Below are 19818 nucleotides of genomic sequence, written 5' to 3' on the forward strand. Positions count from 1 at the left end.
AGGCAGCAGCTGAACCGAATAGAGAATTGTCTGAAGGACATTAGACAGTGGATGCTCACCAACTTTATTCTGTTAAACCCTGATAAAGCGGAAGCTCTCGTACTTGGGTCTCAAGCAGCCAGGCTTAAGATGGCTGACTACATCATAACTCTGGATAGCCTATCTATCTCACCAAGTATTGAAGTAAATGATCTAGGTGTTATCGTTGATGCAGGTCATCAACGATAGAAATACATATACACGTGATACACAGCAGCACAGCACACAGTGCACACAGTGAAATTTGTCCTCTGCATTTAACCCATCACCCTGAGTGAGCAGTGGGCAGCCATGACAGGCACCCGGGGAGCAGTGTGTGGGGACGGTGCTTTGCTCAGTGGCACCTCAGTGGTACCTTGGCAGATCGGGATTCGAACCAGCAACCTTCTGATTATGGGGCTGCTTCCCAGTTGTACAGTGCAACCATCTGCCGCTGCTTCTGTTTGTTTTCTCCAAGTCACTGAATCAAGACAGACTACTGGCAGACTCCAGTGAAGAGACCAGCAGATAAATCCTGGTTCCTGGAAACTGCTAAATGATGACCTTAGCATGAACGAACCAGAGGGACACCACAGCCGCCACCACCATAACAACTAAAGCTTCAGGGATTTTTAAATGGACCAGTAGCATCATAATGGACACGTAATGTACACCATGACACTAGACTACACTTTGGACTGTAGGACTTTTTTTTTTTTTTTCGTATTTGGACAATCACAAACTCTGCACTGACACCATTTGCAGGCTCACTCTACCCTGGAAGGGGTCCCTCGCTGTATCACTCCTTCCCAAGATTTCTTCCTTTCTTTTTTCTCTCTCCTAGAGTTTTTTTTGTGTGGAATTTTTCCTTGTGTGCAGAAGGGTCAAGTGTGGGGGTGTCAACTGTAGGGCTTGTCAAAGACATCCTCTATGTGATTATAGACTATATAAAAAATGCTGTTGTTGTTGTACTTTGGCTTAAGCTGCTGTTTGTGCTGATCTGTGCTCTGACACACAAAAGTGTTTTCGTTCCATTCTCTTTGTCTCCCTCACGCTGTGTTCGCATGCCACCTTCCAGTCCGAAACAGAGCTGGAGGAATTCCCGGCTTGACCGTAAATCATCACCCCACAAAGACCCTCGTGGGTGTTTTTACTGTCATGAGCTGGGTCATTTAATTGCTGCGTGTCCTTGTTTACATAAAAAGAATCTAGCATCATCAAAATTGCTCCCAAAGAATGTTAGGCTGGTGCACACTTTGACTTCAGGGAACATTCACAATGAAATTGATCCTGGTTATGAGCCATTTGTTTTAAATGGAGTGGTGTCGCTTACTGGCCGTGGAAGATGATGTGGCTATTAAAATTCTGCGCGATACTGGTGCCATACAATCTTTCATCCTAGATTCTGTTCTCCCCTTCTCTATGGAGAGTTGTTCTCGGCTTCCGGTGAAAGGGTTTTTTTTCTTTTGGGAAATGATATCACTGGAAGAAAGGTCCTTCCAGTTCCGAAAGTCATAGAGATTCCAATGCCATTTACAGACGTGGACTCAAGTCTTGCCTCAGTCTTTCCTGTGGGTGTTGTTACTCGAGCTCAATCTCGTAAGTATCAAGATGCAGTCAGGTGCATGATCAATCTGACACTTTTATGTCGTTTGACCCCTCGCCTGAGAGATCGGCACCTGCCAGATGTCCACATCTGGTGGTCCTGCAGCTACTGAGCGTAGATAAAGTGTTGATTGTTGATTAACAAAAGACCAATTCTTCTCTGGCCCGGTGCCGTACTGCTGCTACCAGAGAAGGAGGGGTAGTTAACACATCAGTATCATTTTACTGGGAAGATGGTTTGTTAAGGTGGAAGTGGACTCCACCACACATTGAAGATTTGGGGTGGAATGCGGTTATGTGGTTTGTGGTTCCTGCTAAATTTAGAGGTCAGGTACTGGCCGTAGGGCACGACCATGACTTTGCAGGTCATTTAGGGATAAATAAGACATACCACCATATTTTACCCCTCTTCTTTTGGCAAGGTTGTTAAATACTATTGGTCATGCCATTGCTGTCAAGTACCAGGAAAACCAAATCAGGTGATTCCCCCTGCTCCGCTCCATCCCATCCCAGTGATTTGTGAGCCATTTGAGAGAATTCTTATGGATTGTGTAGGACCTTTGCCTATGATGAAGTCTGGGCATGATTATTTGTTGACTATTATGTGTGCTGCAACATGCTATCCTGAACCCGTCCCACTACGTTCACTCAGTGCGCCTGTGTTACGCGCACAGATCCGTTTCTTTTCTACCTTTGGGCTGCCGAAGGTTTTACAGACAGATCAGGGCCCTAACTTTTTTGTCATGCCTGTTTAAGGAAGTGTTGAGTCAGTTGTCCATTAAGCATGTTCTTATCATCCCGAGTCTCAAGGAGCAAAAGATTTCTGTACTGTGATGACAGTAAAGAGTGGGATGATGAATTGCCACTACTAATGTTCGCTGTTCGTGAAACACCCTAAGAGTCATTTGGCTTTAGTCCTGCTGATTTGGTCACACCACCCGGGGCCCATTGAAACTTTTGCGTGAGAAGTGGGGGATCTCAGGGAAAAGATCATCCATGGAACATTCTTGAGTGCATTTCGTGAGTGTTTGCATCGAGCATGTGAGTGTGCACGCGAAGCTTTATCAAAAGCTCAGTTAAAGATGAAGGGATGTTTTGACTGTGAGTCGGGAGTTCCAGTCTGGTGAAAAGTGCTTGTGCTCTTGCCTGTTGTAGGATCTGCTTTACAAGCAAGGTTTTCTGGCCCTTACAAAGTTGTGTCTAAACTGAGTGAAACAGATTACGGGGTTTGTAAGACTGATAGACGGCGTAAAACTAGAGTCTGTCACATTAATATGCTGAAGTTTTATGTTTCCAGGGATATGGAGAAAGTAGCTGCTGGGGCAGTTCCAGTTGCATCTGCATCCTCTGTGGTGACTCCTTGCTACAGTCCTAAGGAGGACGGATGTTCCTGTGAATTGTGCCCGTCTCCAGAATTCTGAAATTATATCTGATCTGGACTTGTTTCTGTCATTTCTATCTGATTAGCATGCTTGTGAGATGTGTCATCTTGTAATGACATTGACGTGGGTGACCATGCAGCTGAGGTGGCCTATCTTGCCGACCATAGGTTAGCCGTGCCCAGTTGTAGTACCTGGAGCTCCCCATGCATTCTGGATCGTAAATTTAATGCAGTCACACGACCTGAATTGTTTCCACTGCCTCGTATGGAGGATTGCATCGACCGTGTGGGCTCAGCTAGCTTTGTCAGAAAGCTAGATTTATTGAAAGGCTACTGGCAGGTGGCACTAACCCCTAGAGCTACTGAGGTCTCAGCATTCGTGATGCCGGATAGTTTTATTAAAAAAAAAAAAGTTAAGTGATTGTCACATGTGATACACAGCAGCACGGCACACGGTGCACACAGTGAAATTTGTCCTCTGCATTTAACCCATCACCCTGAGTGAGCAGTGGGCAGCCATGACAGGCACCCGGGGAGCAGTGTGTGGGGACGGTGCTTTGCTCAGTGGCACCTCAGTGGCACCTTGGCGGATCGGGATTCGAACCGGCAACCTTCTGATTACGGGGCCGCTTCCTTAACCGCTAGGCCACCACTGCCCCGCTGCACCACTGCAGTATTCCATGATGGCATTCGGGTTGCGGAATGCACCAGCAACCTGTCAGCGTCTTATGACAACAGTTTTGGCAGGAGTGCCTAATTGTGAAGCTTACCTCGATGATGTAGTCATTCATTTGTCTACCTGGTCTGAACATGTGCAGTCACTCCACACTGTGTTTGACCAGTTGTGTAAGGCTTCGCTCACCCTAAACTTGGCAAAGTGTGAGTTTGCTAAAACAACTGTGATTTACTAGGTAAACAAGTTGGTGAGGGACAAGTTTGCCCCATTGCAGCTAAAGTAGTAGCCATCTCTGACTTTCCCGTACCAACCACTCAGTGAGAGCTGCGTAGATCCCTTGGAATGATTGGGTACTACCGTAGTTTCTGTAAAAACTTCTCTGATGTTGTGTTGCCACTGACTAATCTGTTCCATCTGTTGCAACATTTTGAAGTTTATGTTGGGTCAACTTCCATTCCTGTTGTAGTGTTTACTGATCATAACCCTCTTGTCTTCCTCACCAGAATGAAAAATGCCAATCAGCGTCTTGTGCGCTGGTCCTTATATCTACAAGGTTTTAGTCTGGAGATCAGGTACAAAAGGGGCTCTGATAATGTTTTGGCGGACCTTGTCACTCTCCTACCGATAAATGTGTCTTTTGTGTTGATTTTTACTGGTGGGGGTGTTACGTCCTGGATTTTGTGGTGTGTTTCTGTTCTGCGTTTGTGTTGTGTTTGCAGGATGCCTGGTGATAGCAAATTCAGCCCACCGGTTCCTACTGTGGACAGCCAGAATAAAAGGGGCCTCAATTTCCATCTGCCATCCGCCCCGCCAGCCTCTTACATTTGCTATCATAGTTCCTTTTATAGTAGTATGATTTGTGTAAGAAAGTATAATGATAAATGAAGGACCATATGATTCAACATGAAAGACTGTATAGGAGAATTTGGTATAATGTTGTGTGTGCGAGTATATTGTTGTGTGTGTGAAACCAAGTATGGATCATTTATGCATGTGACAATTTCGAGTTGTTTAAAAACAGCTTAATTAATATCAAACAATATTATCACTGGAGTATCATCTTCTACATTTCACAGAAGCAAACTGTTTTGTCTAATTCCATATCATTATCCTCTAGATTTACCTGATTGGTTTCTGTGCTATATTTGTGTATATTCAACACTGGTATACTTACAGGATTGTGCTGACCTCAGAGAGGGAACTGAGTAGGAACTGAATAAATGAAGGGTAGCTTTTAAATTATAAAACAATTTGGTCCTGCTGGTTTGATCTTAGAACACATACGCACAAACTGCTTCAGCTGCCCAGAAGAGTCCAACATGGTATGCACACACACAGCATTCACTCACGCACCCCTATGGCAAAGCTGAGATTTAAAGCTGAGATTCTTAATTATTGATTATAGATATACATTTTTTAGGTTCAAAGTGCTTAAACACAGCAATACTTTTCTGAGGAGATATAGAGCACCGTTCTATATAGTAATGTTATTCATGCTTGTCATCTGCTATGCATTACAGGGAAATGTATTCTTTGTTGTTTTTTTCATGTCAAGTTGGGTAGTTCATAAAAATTGTTGTAGAACATCTTGTCTGTCCTTGCATAATATCATGCAGAACTTCACAAACCTTTCACAGTGAGTATGGCTCTACAATATTTATATAGCCACTTTACGCAGAACTACTTTCAGTATGATTGGCTTTGTCTGTCCCTTGTTTCCTGCCATAGTCTTATATATTTAATACCTCTGGTTTCCACATTTCATCCCGTTGTCAGAGTCTACCTGTTTTAGAAGTGTTAAAATGAATCATATAATTGATGCATCGTGATGCAGACATAGAGGATTCTGCATTGATGCAGTGCAGAAAATAATTGATCATAGTGACATTGCTTGATGGTTTTCTGGCAGCTGCATAAAATTTCACGTTAAACAGTACTGCTGTAGTGACTGTGGCTGCAGTGAGCTAGTCGAAAAAAAAATTAGTTTGACTGCCGTGCACCGTAATTGGGGAGACCAGTCTGCTCTTCAAAACACACATACAAAGCAGGAATGAAGGAAAAGCTTATTAGTCTCTGAGTGTCCAGAGTTCAACAACACAAAATTATTGTGCTACCAGGAGTTTAGAAAAATTGCTGACCCCACATTTTGAGAGAAAGCACAAAAGCAATTAAAACTTTTATTATATCAGCACAGCCTTATCAAACAGTAGATTAATATATCAGTCATTGATTAACATATCAATGACCTTATTTTACTCAGTTCATACTTAAAAAAAATCCCTATAAAATGTCAGCGTTTACTACTCACTCATTAAAAAGCTGTTGTAAAACTTTTGTGCTTTATCCTGGTACAAATGTCTCTCTCAATAATATATGACTGATCCACAGCTACAAAACAAAGAAGCCATCTGTCCATAAGTGATGAGTTAATGAGCATGCTCATTTCCCCATACGAAATAATAATAATAAAATAAGACATTTTTTTCTGTAAGATAAAATAGCTAAAACATATTAAATAAATAAAGAAAATCTTGTCTTCATGTGGTCCTGACAGCTGATTAATGACGATTCGTCATGATTTTTTGCCCCGTCCATTCTCACATATTGCTCAACAGATATGAGGTGCAGCTCACTTTAATTATCTTCATCATATATTGTACTATGTCATCAAAATGGTAAACATACAAATAATATCACAATAACAAAAGACAATAAAAGTTTGGAGCTTACAAAAACTGGGGGGGAGAGAAATGTAGTGGACACTGCAAACAGGAGCTTTCTTTGCTGCCAAAAACTGCCACTTTGCCCCTGCATCCCAAAATACAAAAAAAAAGTCTTTGTATCTTTTAGTCTGCCTGACTTCAGCAGAGCTAAAGCAGAAAGCACTCAGAGAGGAAGTTGCACTTAAGGCACAGTGACGTGGAAGGGGCTGCCAGGCACCATCTCATCACCCCACTTGACAATGAGGATGTAGTCGCCCTTCTCCTTGACAGTGTAGGTGACATTGTACATTCTGTTGCCCATGTGCTTGACATACACCTCCTCGCATGGCGTCTTGGGCCCATGCACTCCCACCATCAGCATGTTTGTCCCTATGGAACAGAAAGACACACTCATAACTTATATCCATTATATAGAGGTACAGACAATGTATCAACTTAATCAGGTCAGTAATGTTTAGTAATCGCAAATAAAAAGAAAACCCTACCTACAAGGTTGTTGGAACAAACATATATGATCCACTCACTGACCATTTTATAAATAAAAACTCCTGAAAGACCACCCATGTAACCAAACTCTTTGCCCATATTAGGGTACATACAACAGCTGGGTACAGCTGACACAGCACAAAATTACAGACTGAAGCCCATTTTCCTTACAAACATCAGTAAGTAGGTATTTCTATTTCTAATGACATTGTATGCAAGTCAGAAAATATAGATTAATATCAGAAAATGTAAATCTCTTTTTCTGTCTTACCTGCTTTACTGCAGTCAACTGTGAAGGTGTTCTTCTGTCCAATGAAGGCTTTGGACAGACCAGCACCCCTGGAAATCACTTTGCTGGCATCTGAAGAGAACTTTGGTAGGGAACTGAAGGCACCGCCCACAGTGGATGACTTAGTTACTGTTTCCACAAGCACAGACGAGGTTTCATGGAGGCTGTGTCCTCCAGAAAGACGTGGACCTGGGTTGAGGGAGGGAGAAGGTTTGGTGGGGGGTTGATGCCATCTCTACTTAAACAATAAAATTCTTATCTATACATGCCAGTGCTTTCTGGATGCCCACCTGTGACTTGCGTTTTAAACGGACTGCCAACTATGTGCTGCGGGCCCCCATATTTGATGGATATGAGATAGCTGCCAGGTGCCATCGGAGTGTACGTGACCTTGTAGCCTTCCATACACTCCTGGCAGTCCATCTTCACCTTGGAAGGACCATCGATAGTGACAGAGAGAGCCCCTGAGCCGGCGTTAGAAGTGTTCACAATGAACTCGGAGGCCACACCTACAAACCCAGTGAGTTCACAGTGAGGGAGTGCAGCCACAATAACATAGTCACAAGTTAACCTCAGACATAACAGATGTGATTAAGGAGGCTTGTACCTGTGGTGCCACTCTCTAGTCCTGGACCAAATGCAGACACCATTCCTGGGTCTCCATCCTGCCCTGGCTCCCCAACACGGATCTTGAAGGGGCTGCCAGGGATGTGACTCCCATTAAACCGGACATCAATGGAGTGAACACCATTCTCCCGAGGGATGAAACTTATGGCATGTTTATCTATAATACAGGAATATGAGGAGTTACAAATAGAAAAATAGAACAGAATAGAATGTCTATAGAAATAACACCTGACTATAAATACAGGGCTTAAAAAATACCGTAATAATGATATAATAACAATTATTACTAATATTGTTCTTGTGTTTTTGAGTTTCATTCAAACCTTGTCCTACTTGTCTTTTATTACATAGTAAAACTACTTGTAGATAACAATAATTGAGCTTTACCTTAAGTGCAAACAAGCAGTTATACCAAATCTGTGATTGCCTATGAGTGAAGAACACCACTTGCATTGGTATTTCTCCAAAATGTATGTAGTAAAATAAATATTTTACATTCTTAACAGAGGGATCATAAATAAAATTATGGCTTAAACTGTTTAAGCAGCTCCTTATATGCTTGGCACCTGACTAGTTGTTGTTTGGGTCTTGCCTCTAGTCTGATCCTTGCAACTGACTAAGCACTGTAGTAAAGACAAACAAAAAACTGAATGGACAGTGTTGTTGTGGAGATTGCTCACGAATGGTCACCATTGTCAAGATCTGTAATGTAGCACTCTTCCACAGCACCAGATGGGGTGTGGACTTTGGCATCAATCACGCCCTGCGCTCCATTAAGTTGCACTGCAAAAGAAGCCTCTTGATTTACCTTTAGTCCAGTTTCCTGGAAGACAGAGAGAGAGTGGGGTGGGGAATGGCGACCACAATATATTAACTGCTTAAAAATAGCAGTGGTTTAAATGCTAAGGGTACTCAAGGCTCGGATTTGTTATTCTCGGATGTTGGTTGAGTAGCATGTGCCTTGCTGCACTTTAATACAGATCCACACAGCAATTCTATTTTAAATGACAGGTTACATTCCATATGTTCCTTTAATCAGTTGCATTCACTTTATATCAGCAGCGGGAACCTACATTCCCTGCAAAGAAGGAACAACGAAAAACTGTCAACAGGATGTACCTGTACATGGATGTACAGGATGTACAGGATGTACCTGTATTTCTAAAGGTGCTATTCAAATTCTCTCCACATGTTGGAAGGAACCCATCCAATCCACACATGCAAAGAAATAAAACTATTAAAGTCCATAAATTCAGTTATGTGTATTAAAATGAAATGCAAAATAGGGAAAAATATTGAACACGTATACTGACATTTATTTTATACTCTGTGACGACAGCTTCAAGATGCCTCCTATATGGACTCAAGCGTGATTTTGGCCCATTCTTCCACACAAACACATGTAAATCGTAATCCAGTTCCCTATGTTTCTGCACATTTGTCCATTCATCCTTAAATATATTAAAATTTAAGTGTATGCTGACAAACAGCCACAGACCATGATGCAGCCACAGACCAAACTTCACTGCTGGTATGTTGATTGACCTCCAAACATGATGTGTATTATGACATGCAAAGATTACATTTTTGGTCTCATCTGACCAGGCAATATTCTCCCAGTATTTCACAGGCTTGTCTAAATGTTGTTTAGCAAAAATTAAACATGCCTGAACAAGCTTTATTACAGAGGTGGAGTCTTGTGATACAGGCCATGGCAGATAAGGGCATTACTTTTTTAACTATTGTACCTGTTAATTCCATATATTACCGAAGCTCTCCAGTGGTCAAGTGGCCCAGTTGATATAAATTTGCACTAAATGATAGGATTGCCCTGCGCTGTATAGTCGTTGGTACTGTGCTACTGCACTGAGTGGTCAGCAGAGGTCCCTAGCTACTCATGGCTCCTTATTGCCAGTGTCAATATTATTTATCCACATATAAATCTTATATAAATATAAAAATGAAAGTGTTAATAGTTTAATTTTAGTGAACCAGAATTCAGTGTGACCACCCTTTGGCTGCAAAACAGGATTATTTTGTCTAGGTACTCTTGAACACAGTTTTTGTACTGGTGGACTGTTCCAATCATCTTGGAGAACTAATCTCATAACATCATTATTCTACTGCAGATGTATCTGGAATGATGGATTCACCTGTATTTCTCAGAACTGAAGACCACTTCTGGCCAGACCTGGGTTCCTCTGGTTTCTGCCATGCTGATTGCAGTGCTGAACATCTTCTGATTTCAAAATGATGTGATTTTCATGTTTTCTTTAACGACTATGTGTACGATCCCCAACAATGCCCATGTCTTGTGCTTCATCAAAAGAGCACCTTGAAATCTTTGTATGGAAAGGATATTGCTGATGCAGTATAAATCTACCTTGTGTCTTGTTTGTGTGTTCAGTCTTGTCATGGTGTTTGACTTCAGTCAATGTGGTAACAGAGTTTGGCTGTTACTCACTTTTAAATCCTCATACACAGCAGTTTCTGTTTCAGTAAATTACTGTTTTACAACTTAAATGTGAAATTTATGATTACTAGCACCTGTCTGGTATAATTGATAGATCACACACCTCAATAAAATCCTACAAAATCCCTACCTGGTGCAAGTGAACCTATGAGAAGTTATACTCGTTTGAAAACAAAATAATTATTTGATTTTCCTTTTTTTGCTGACTTTGTCATTTCTAAATTGTTAAAATAAATAATTAATATTTGAGTTTGTGTGTATAAGTACTCACCAGCAGACTAGTTACCGTGAGGCGCCGAGCGTCATCAGACAGTGTTGCTATGGGAACAATGAAGGGACTGTCTGGGATGTGTTCATCATTAAACTTAATAGACACCTCATAATCACCTGATAACAAAAACAGGATTATCAGAACAGAGAATGTAATAAATAAAGGTTAAATGTGTAAAGATTACTCATGTAAAGGTTACATTTGAACGATTAAAAAAAAAGCAAATATTTTAAAATGTGCTCATTACATTTATATTGATAAGAGCCCAAATTAGACTAGTGTTTTAGAGTGAGAAAGAAGGTGATGAAGGACTGTGTTTTCACCAGGTTCTTGCACCACATAGGCCACCCCACAGGATCCATCTTTTCTGTCCTCAAAAGAAATTTCAGCCTTGCTCGGTCCTTCCACTGCAATGGACAGACCACCAGCCCCAGCCTCACGTGTCCAGATGCTGAATTCAGCTGCAGAACAGTTAGATATATCATACGCTGACATCTAGTGGATGATTCCATTAATGCTGTGGTCTAAACCTACAAATCAATTGCTCAAACCTACCTGGGACTCCAGCCACACCTTGATCCAAACCAGTGCCACCAGCCCGGACCTTGTGTGCCCCACCTTCCCCTAAGGGACCAACAGTGAACTGGAATGGGCTTCCAGGTACATGCTGGCCTCTGTATTTGACATTCACAGTGTGGGGGCCCATTTCTTGGGGGATGAAGCGAACACTGTACGTGCTGTCCTCCCCCTCTATGATCTCGGCATCTTCTGTCTTCCCACCAGGGCTGGTCACATGGGCAGTCATCTCCTGAGTGCCTGTCTCACCTGAGAGACAAAGAAAAGGCATTAGAAAATGGGGCCAGTTCTCTGTCTGTTTCTTTGAACGATTGAAAGATCAGCATTGACATCAAATTTTCCATCCAGGTTCTTCCAAACACTTTTTTCCAGTCTATGTTTGATGACCATGAAGACATCAGATGTGAAAAGCCACCTTCTGGTACCAGTTGTGTTCACACACAGACACACACAATATGACACATGCATTTATGACTGGAATGGAATGGTTGGCACAAGGAGAAGTGATATAATGCTACAGTTCACCACGCACACAATCACACACACCCTCTGATTGTCTGGCTTGAATTCCGCTGAAGTTTCCCAGGCTCTCACGGCCCAGGAACTCTCCAAACACGTCTCTGAAGGGGTCTCCCCCAACCTGTGTGCTCTCCTCCACCCGCACCTCTCTCTTGGTCTCTCCGGCACGGGTCTTGCTGATCTCAGTGCGCTCTGTGCGAGTGTAGGTGTGGCTGCTGCGTGTGAAGGTGCGCGTCAGCCGCTCCTGGGCTGACACCATCTGAAACCAGTTCCCTGAGGGCAGGCCGAAGAGCAGAGCAGGATAAGGAGGAAAAGAGAAAGAAGGTGGGTAAAATCAGATCCAATAATATGCAGAAGTTTTTTTTTTCAGAAAGTGAAAAGAAGAAGTAGGGAAAATTGGTTGTGTGTGCTGCCATGCATCTGCATATGTCTGTGTGTGTGTGTGTGGGTGCAGTATCCCAGTTTCCCATGTCGGCTTCAGAACGCTACAACATCTGCAACATTTTACAAACAACAGGAAAAGAAATAAGATAAGAGACAAGAGCTGGAATGCTGAACAGAGAAGGTAAAAGACAGAATGAGAAACCCGGGGGGGGGGATGTTTACCCGTGTGCAGACACCTCATGCCTTGTCAAGGTAGTTGTCAATGAGCTTATAGGACTCATGATTTAAAACAGTTTTTTCTTATCTTTGTCTCACCTGGAATTTTGAGATTGAGGTCGCACGTGCTGCCCACTGAGGCAATAGAAGGAGCTTGTCTCCTCCTGGTGATGCTTTCCTTCATCCGGCCCTCTCCCAACACTTTGACTGTAAATGGACTTCCTGCAAGGCCACGATGATATAATCAGAAAAGAAAAGTGCGTAGAATAAGAATTCTATAACATTTTTTGACAGTCCCTGTTTGAGACTTGAGCTAGCACAGCTTCAGAACCACACCCACCTGGGACATGCTGGTCTGCAAATTTGATGTTAATGATATATGTTCCTGGCTCTGTTGGGCAGTAGGTCACCTTGCATGTCCCATCCTCAACATCCTCACAGTTTATGTCCACTTTACTTGGACCCTCAATTGACAAGCCCAGGCCTCCATATCCTAAAAGGTGGAGTGATAGATCAGTAACATTTCTAACATTTTCACTAGAATTCTGTAACCCATATTAATTTATGTCTAATCAATATTTTGAATATTCATTTGTTCATTACACTTACATTTATAGCATTTATCAACATTATCATTTGTTCATTATTTATTATGTTCTTATCTTATTTCAATTATATATTCTACATACAAAATTATGTAGAATATCAGTGAATGAAGTCACGTGGTGACACAACGAAACATGTCCTCTGCTTTTAACCCATCACCCTTAGTGAGCAGTGGACAGCCATGACAGGCGCCTGGGGAGCAGTGTGTGGGGACAGTACTTTGCTCTGTGGCATTTAAGTTGCACCTTGGCAGGCTGGGATTTGAACGCACAACCTTCTGATTACGGGTCCACTGCCCTCTATTTTGATATCTAAATATACTTAGGATATCTGTTACAGAAATGTTCTTCTTACTAGGAAATATCCCATTGACGCATTGGACCAGAGTTGAGCAAGCATTTATTATTGTACAAGGGTACAATTAATCTGACACTCATATATGAAAAGATGGTTAAATATGAATGTATGCTGGTTTGTTGAATATAGTGGAATATAAGGAGTATATTCCAGTGAATGAATAAACCATTAATGAATATAAATAAAGAACAATTTCTTAAATGTCTTTTTCTTAATTGCATCATTTTCTGAATTACATTTAAATATTCATGGGTAGAGCTGTTTTGACAGAGAATTTTAAGGATTTAAATACTGCAGTAGTTACATTACCAGTTTACTAGTTTGTTGTAAGCTCCAGTGCTGCATTGACGTCTTACCTGCACTCCTGGTGTCCACAATGAACTCAGCAACCTCAAAGGTGTGTCCCTCCACCAGGCCTTTCCCAAACACCTTCACCTTACTCGCGTCTCCAATCTCAGACTGTCCAACCATGATTTTAAAGGGGCTGTTGGTAACATGCTTCCCATTCTTCTTCACACTCACCATGTGTTCTCCTACTTCCTTTGGTGTGAAAGAGATCCCTGAGCAAGAAATACCAGAAGCAATAAGAGAGGCAGTAAGGGCCATCTTCAGACCTGTGATGATGTATCAATGAGAAAACAAGCTGCTGACCGATGTGGCGATTGGGCAGCCTCTTCAGCAGACAGGGCTCTTCATGTCCAGATGGGGCTCTGATGCTGGCAGCTAGAGAGCTCAGGTCAGTTTCTGTTATCTTCAGTGAGACATCTGTTGCTGTGCCAACATTCAACTGAGAAGTCTGCATTGAGTCATCACCTAAAGAAAGAAAGAGAAAGAAAAGCTGATGCATATAAGAATGGATTTCAAAGACTCATCAATCTGCTAATCATCCAACATTGTCTCGACAGTGGGAGATGGGAGTCAACCGAGACAGATGGATTAGGAGGTGAGACCACATTATCAGCCTAATTTTGCACATCTTCAGGATTAGAAAGCCTCTGATCTTGTCACTATGTTAGAGACTTTTGCCTTTTTATTTAGTGATGTTCCATAGCAGACTCATGTAGTGCAACATGATGTTCAAACTATTACCACCCTTCCTTTAAGGCAGTGTGCATATCGGAGGCAAGAGGTAGTAAAAAGTGAAATAGATTATTTGTTGCAGAATGGTTTGGTGGTGCCGAGCTTGAGTTCTCGGAGATCCCTGTCTTTGGTAGGTTCTGTACTAATTACCGGCATCTGAATGCAACCAGATTCCAGATTTGTTCCCACTACAGCAAATTGCATAGTATTTTTTTTTAATCAGCAAATTGGATCTTCTGAAGGGTTATTGCAGGTGCTGCTGATACCCCGAGTGTCAGAGTTCATACAGAGTTCGCACGGTGCTTTGGTGACTTTGAATAATGGAAAAATAATGTCGAGCTGCTTTCCATCCCTTCCCATTTGCCATCGATGTGGAAACTGCTCCTGTATAGATTGAGATGCAGGGTAAAAATCATGTTTCGAAAATCAACTGAAGCACTGCATTATTTGCAGTTTGTGTGTCATCAGCGCTTCATATCTAGGGCATCAGGTTTTGCCCATTAATGGAAAAATAGAAGCCATATATAACTACCCGAGGCCCTGTACTCAGTATGAGTTAAGACGATTCCTGGGAATAGCGGCCTACTAATGTAGCTTCTGTAATAACTTTTATGTGGTGGCTGCCCCGTTGACCCCCTTGGTTAGTCCCAATAATGATTTTATTGTGGACCACAGATTGCAAACATACTTTTGTAATTAAACTTTTTATTGGGTTTAATACAATAAGAACAAACATATCAACATAAAATAAAATAACACAAACGTAAGCTAAGGAGAGGTAGAAATAAAATATAATGACGGAAAATTAATAATAATAAGATTAGTTATTATAAGTAAGTAAGCCATTGCACATACAACACACTTGTTCCAAATTACAATTTACAATGTCATGGCACTGTAGAGACATACACACAAAAACTGTCTCATTGGTCAGATCTCTACAGATTCTCTCACATGCTGCATTACCAGTTATTCTCTCCTTCCACATTTTCAGGGTTGGAGTCCTAGGTTCCTCCAAGGCAGGCACAAGTCACAAGTGCCGTGTTTAACACTCTGTAGCTGGATTTATCTAACTGTGGCACTTCACTCCTGTCCCCAAGCAATAGGTAGCTTACCTTTCACCCAGCCTTCCATGTATTTTAAAACACTTTTCCATATTGGAGTGACCAGTGGACATTCCCACAATGCATGCAACAGGGTTTCTTTGTTTCCTGGTATTTCCAACACAAATCATCTTTACTAATGCCCATTTTATGCCATTTTTTCTTGTTGGTGTGTAATAATATCTGTTGAGAATTTTTTATTGGATGAATTTACCTCTAGCATCCCTGATATACAACTCATCTTCTGAGATAATTGACTTCCATATTCTCTCATCAAAAATGCATATATTATACAATTTTGATGCCTTCATTACTAGGGATGGCAATAGCAAGACATTTTCTATGAGGTTTTTCCCATGAGAAAACTTTATTTTATCTTTCCAACAGTCTCTCTACTCAAACAGCTCATTCTACTGAGACTGCCCTTCTGGCTGTTTCTGAGAAGCTACATGTGGCCAGATTGTCAAAACTGTACTCATTCTCCTTGACCTCTCAGCAGAATTCGACACAGTTAACCAATTGTTACCACTGACTTTGTCATAGTCTTCCTCCGCTTATCCGGGTCCGGGTAGCGTTGACAGCATCCCAACTAGGGAATTCCAGACAGCCCTCTCCCCAGCCACCTCCACCAGCTCCTCTGGCAGGACCCCAGACCAGATTAGATATAGAATTTCTCCAGCGTGTATTGGGGCGACCTGCCCAAAACACCTCCCCAGGGAAACATAAAGGAGGCATCCTGACCAGATGCCCAAACCACTTCTACTGGCTCCTTTTGATGAGGAGTAGCGGGAGGAGGAGCAGTCCCTCCCGAATGTCCGAGCTCCTCACCCTATCTCTAAGGCTGCACCCGGCCACCCTACGGAGGAAACTCATTTCGGCCGTTTGTATCCGTGATCTCGTTCTTTTGGTCATTAGTCAAAGCTCATAGGTGAGGATTAGGATGTAGATCGACCAGTAACCCGAGAGCCTTGCTTTCTGGCTCAGCTCCCTCTTCATCACGACAAATCACCTGTCGATCTCCTGCTCCCTTCTTCCCTCACTTCCCCCCGAGATACTTAAACTCCTCCACTTGAGGTAGGACCTCTCTCCTGACCCGGAGATGGCGAGCCACCCTTTTCAGGTCGATAACCATGGTCTCAGATTTGGAGGTGCTCATCCACATCCCAGCTGCTTCACACTCGGCTGCGAACCTACCCAGGAAGAGCTGAAGGTCAGAGCCTGATAAAGCTAGGAGGACCACATCATACGCAAAAAGCAGAGACAAGATTCTCCTGCCAACAAACTTGACACCCTCCACACCACGGCTGCAGCTAGAAATTTTGTTAATATAAGTTATGAACAGAACCAATGAAAAAGGGCAGCCCTGGCGGAGTCCAACACTCATCGGAAACAGGTTTGACTTAACGAAACACCACTCGAGTGAAGATCTTGCGGGCTGTTCCTCCCAATCACACCCCTCCAGGTCATGCTGTCATTACCCACATGACCGTTGAATTCCCCCAGCAGGACAATGGAGTTCCCAGTGGGAGCACTATCTAGGGACCATCCCAGGGACTCCAAAAAGGATGGGTACTATGAGCTGATATTTGGCGCAAACAAGAGTCAGGACCCATTCCCTGACCCGAACACACAGGAAAGCTACAATCTTGTCCCCCGGGTTTAACCCCAACAGGCTGAGAATCTTGGGGCTAACAAAAAGCCAGTCCCTGCCCTCCACCTCTCACAGTGCTATGTGTCGACTGAATCTAGCCGGTACCACTCAACCTCTTCCACAAGCTCCAGCTCCTTCCCCACCAGAGAGGTGACGTTCCATGTCCCAATAGCCAGTTTCCTTGTCCGGGGATCGGACCGCCAAAGCTCCCGCCTCGGTCTGCCACCCGATCCACATTGCACTGGAATCTTCATGTTCCTTCTGCAGGTGGTGAGTCCACATTTGGATGAGCCCATGTATCCGGTTCGGGCTGGGCCTGGCCAGGCCCCATGGCTGAAAGCCCGTAACTAGGTGCTAACCCACGGGCCCGACTCCAGGCCTGGCTCCAGGGTGGGACCCTGGTAACCCTCCGGGCCGTGTACTTGGACTCTTTGTTTTTCCTTTCATGAAAGATCTTCTGAACTGTTCTTTGTCTCACCTTTTACCTAAGACCAATTTGTCATAAGAGACCCTACCAGGGGCACCAAGTGACCCAGACAACATAGCTTCTAGGATCATTAGGGTGCTCAAACTCTTCCACCACGATAAGGTGATGGTTCATTAAGGAGCCATTGACTTTGTATTATTTTTATTCACCTGCATAAGATGTAGTGCCCTCCCATAGTATTCCCTTCCTCTCTTTCGCCATTATCAGCACTTTCTCTCGGGCTGTATATCTGAGAAATCTTATCAATTTGATATAGGGAGGTTTGTTATGCTTCGGGCCCGGGCCCAGGCTCTGGTGACAACATTCAATTTTATAATCACCTCCAGTCAGTCCCAAACCAACTGAAAGTATCTTCTGAACATAACCAGACAAAGCGCCCTCAGTCTCTTTTCCTTCCTGTAGTCCAACTAGTCTGAAATTCTTTCGACAAGTCCTGTTTTCCTGATCCTAGATCAGTTGGTAGGCGCGATTACATGCTTTGCTTCTTCTTGTCTTTTTTACATGCTTCACTTCTTCTTGTCTTTTTTCCACATGTGCCTGTGTCATTTCCCAGATTAATAGCAGGTGTTTTAAAGTTTAATTTTAATTATGTTATCAGCGGGGTTCCGGAGCTCCACTACAGTGCAGCCATTCCCTGACACCTGGTAACAGTTAACCCTGTGCTCTCTACTCCATCTTTTTAATTTGGTGTTACGTGGTTGGTTAAGATATCCTATGGGTTATGTATTTAAGGATTGAGGGGTTGTTACATGTCTTTATGGCTCAATGTTTATGGGGCATGAATCCCGCATGTAGACAAGGTTTTCATGATAATTTAAAACCAAAAATGGATGCGCTGTCCACTCTTGCCAGTTAAAAGGGCATGACCCTGTATTCACAATGGTCTGTGGGGGTGATTAAACCAGTTTACATTCATCCAAATCCCATATTCACACTGGTAGGTATTCCGCAAATTAAGGTTTCAAGTCATGTTGTCGTGCCAGCCAGCTAGTATGCTGTACACAGCTGCCATATTTCTGAACATTAGGAAAAAGTGGTTTCTCTACAGGTCCATAATGTTTGTACATACAGCTAAAGTGCAAAAAGACATGTTTACAACATAATTTTACTATACCTGTGATTCTGGCAGTAAATGGGCTCCCTGGGATGTGTTTGTCATCAAATCTGACTATGATGTTGTAGTCTCCTGGTGCCATGGGCATATAGGAGACTATGCAGGTACCATCTTTGTTGTCCTTGCAGGAGATTTCAGCCTTGGAGGGGCCTTCCACTGCCAGGGAGAGACCACCTGGACCCAGAATGCAGGTTTTGGTTCACAGGCAGAGAAACTTTTTTTTCCTTCATGATAAAATACAGTTTTACCAATTCAGAGTGAAAGATGATCAAGTAGAAAGCATCTACAGTCTCCAGAATTACAGAAATACAGAATTTTCACATATTTTGTCAGTTTCTCATAAGCTTTTGATGCGTCTTTGTTCATCATTATTTTTCTCATCATTATTTCCTTTACATTTCGCAACAGCCACCTTAAGCAGAAAGGCTATGAACAAGTAATGCTCAAGGTCCCATGCTATCCCATCTAATCAAATTAGTTAAAAAAAAATTTCACACCATATATTGTCAATTATATAACCCAACACGAAGAGGACACTTTAACATTAATTAACACAAATTTAACACAAATTATTTACGCAGAAAACCACTGATGTCTGAATCACATATAATGGCATATTTAAGAACCTTCTCCTGCATCCTTGGTGACAATTGTAAAGACTGCTGGCTTGTTGACCATGCCATGACTTAGTCCAGGTCCATAGGCAGTCACGTGACCACTGTTAATAGCATCCACATAGAACTGCAGAGGACTTCCTGTAAAGGACATGAAGCAGATCAGACCTCAGACAACGGTTTCCTTGAGTTGTCCACAGCTCAGTTATACTCAGCAGTACAGTCATACCTGGGATGTGGTTCCCGTTGTATTTGATATCCATCTCATGAAGGCCCTTCTCTGTGGGAGCATATTTCACAGTCACTGTCCCATCCTTGTTGTCGGTGATGTTGGGCTGAGCAATTTTACCAGATGGCATCCGGACCTCACCTGAGAATCATGAGGTTACTATTTATGTGCTGCCTGGGTTAGTGCTGGGGCTGCTAGAATTGTGTGAGTGTGTGTGGTTAACACTGTAGCTTTTGACCATGTCATGATGCATTATGCTATAATGAAATCCTTTCAAATACCAGGAGATGATAATGATGGATAGAAAATAGAAAGGAGCATATCTGGGAAGTG

General features: G+C 42.6%; 1 protein-coding gene across 11 annotated transcripts in view; it reads right to left on the minus strand.

Moving 5' to 3' along the window:
• Nucleotides 1-5843: 5843 nt before the first annotated feature.
• Nucleotides 5844-19818, minus strand: part of flncb (filamin C, gamma b (actin binding protein 280)) — a 60163-nt gene continuing 46188 nt past the window's right edge. For 7 of the 11 annotated variants that reach the window (XM_028954439.1, XM_028954445.1, XM_028954442.1 and 4 more), the window contains 16 exons: nt 19486-19626; nt 19269-19397; nt 18643-18816; nt 13859-14020; nt 13564-13767; nt 12585-12737; nt 12344-12466; nt 11672-11917; nt 11105-11374; nt 10873-11010; nt 10550-10665; nt 8496-8628; nt 7786-7962; nt 7469-7687; nt 7161-7367; nt 5844-6772 (listed from right to left, as the gene is read on the minus strand). In XM_028954439.1, the coding sequence (XP_028810272.1) occupies nt 6585-6772; nt 7161-7367; nt 7469-7687; nt 7786-7962; nt 8496-8628; nt 10550-10665; nt 10873-11010; nt 11105-11374; nt 11672-11917; nt 12344-12466; nt 12585-12737; nt 13564-13767; nt 13859-14020; nt 18643-18816; nt 19269-19397; nt 19486-19626 (2780 nt within the window). In that variant the 3' untranslated portion in view covers nt 5844-6584. Of the gene's footprint in view, nt 6773-7160; nt 7368-7468; nt 7688-7785; nt 7963-8495; nt 8629-10549; nt 10666-10872; nt 11011-11104; nt 11375-11671; nt 11918-12343; nt 12467-12584; nt 12738-13563; nt 13768-13858; nt 14021-18642; nt 18817-19268; nt 19398-19485; nt 19627-19818 lie in introns of those variants that run through there. The other 4 variants (XM_028954448.1, XM_028954446.1, XM_028954444.1 and 1 more) reach the window with 2 other exon arrangements.

Source organism: Denticeps clupeoides, chromosome 15 (assembly GCF_900700375.1).
Source record: "Denticeps clupeoides chromosome 15, fDenClu1.1, whole genome shotgun sequence".
Classification (NCBI taxonomy): domain Eukaryota; kingdom Metazoa; phylum Chordata; class Actinopteri; order Clupeiformes; family Denticipitidae; genus Denticeps; species Denticeps clupeoides.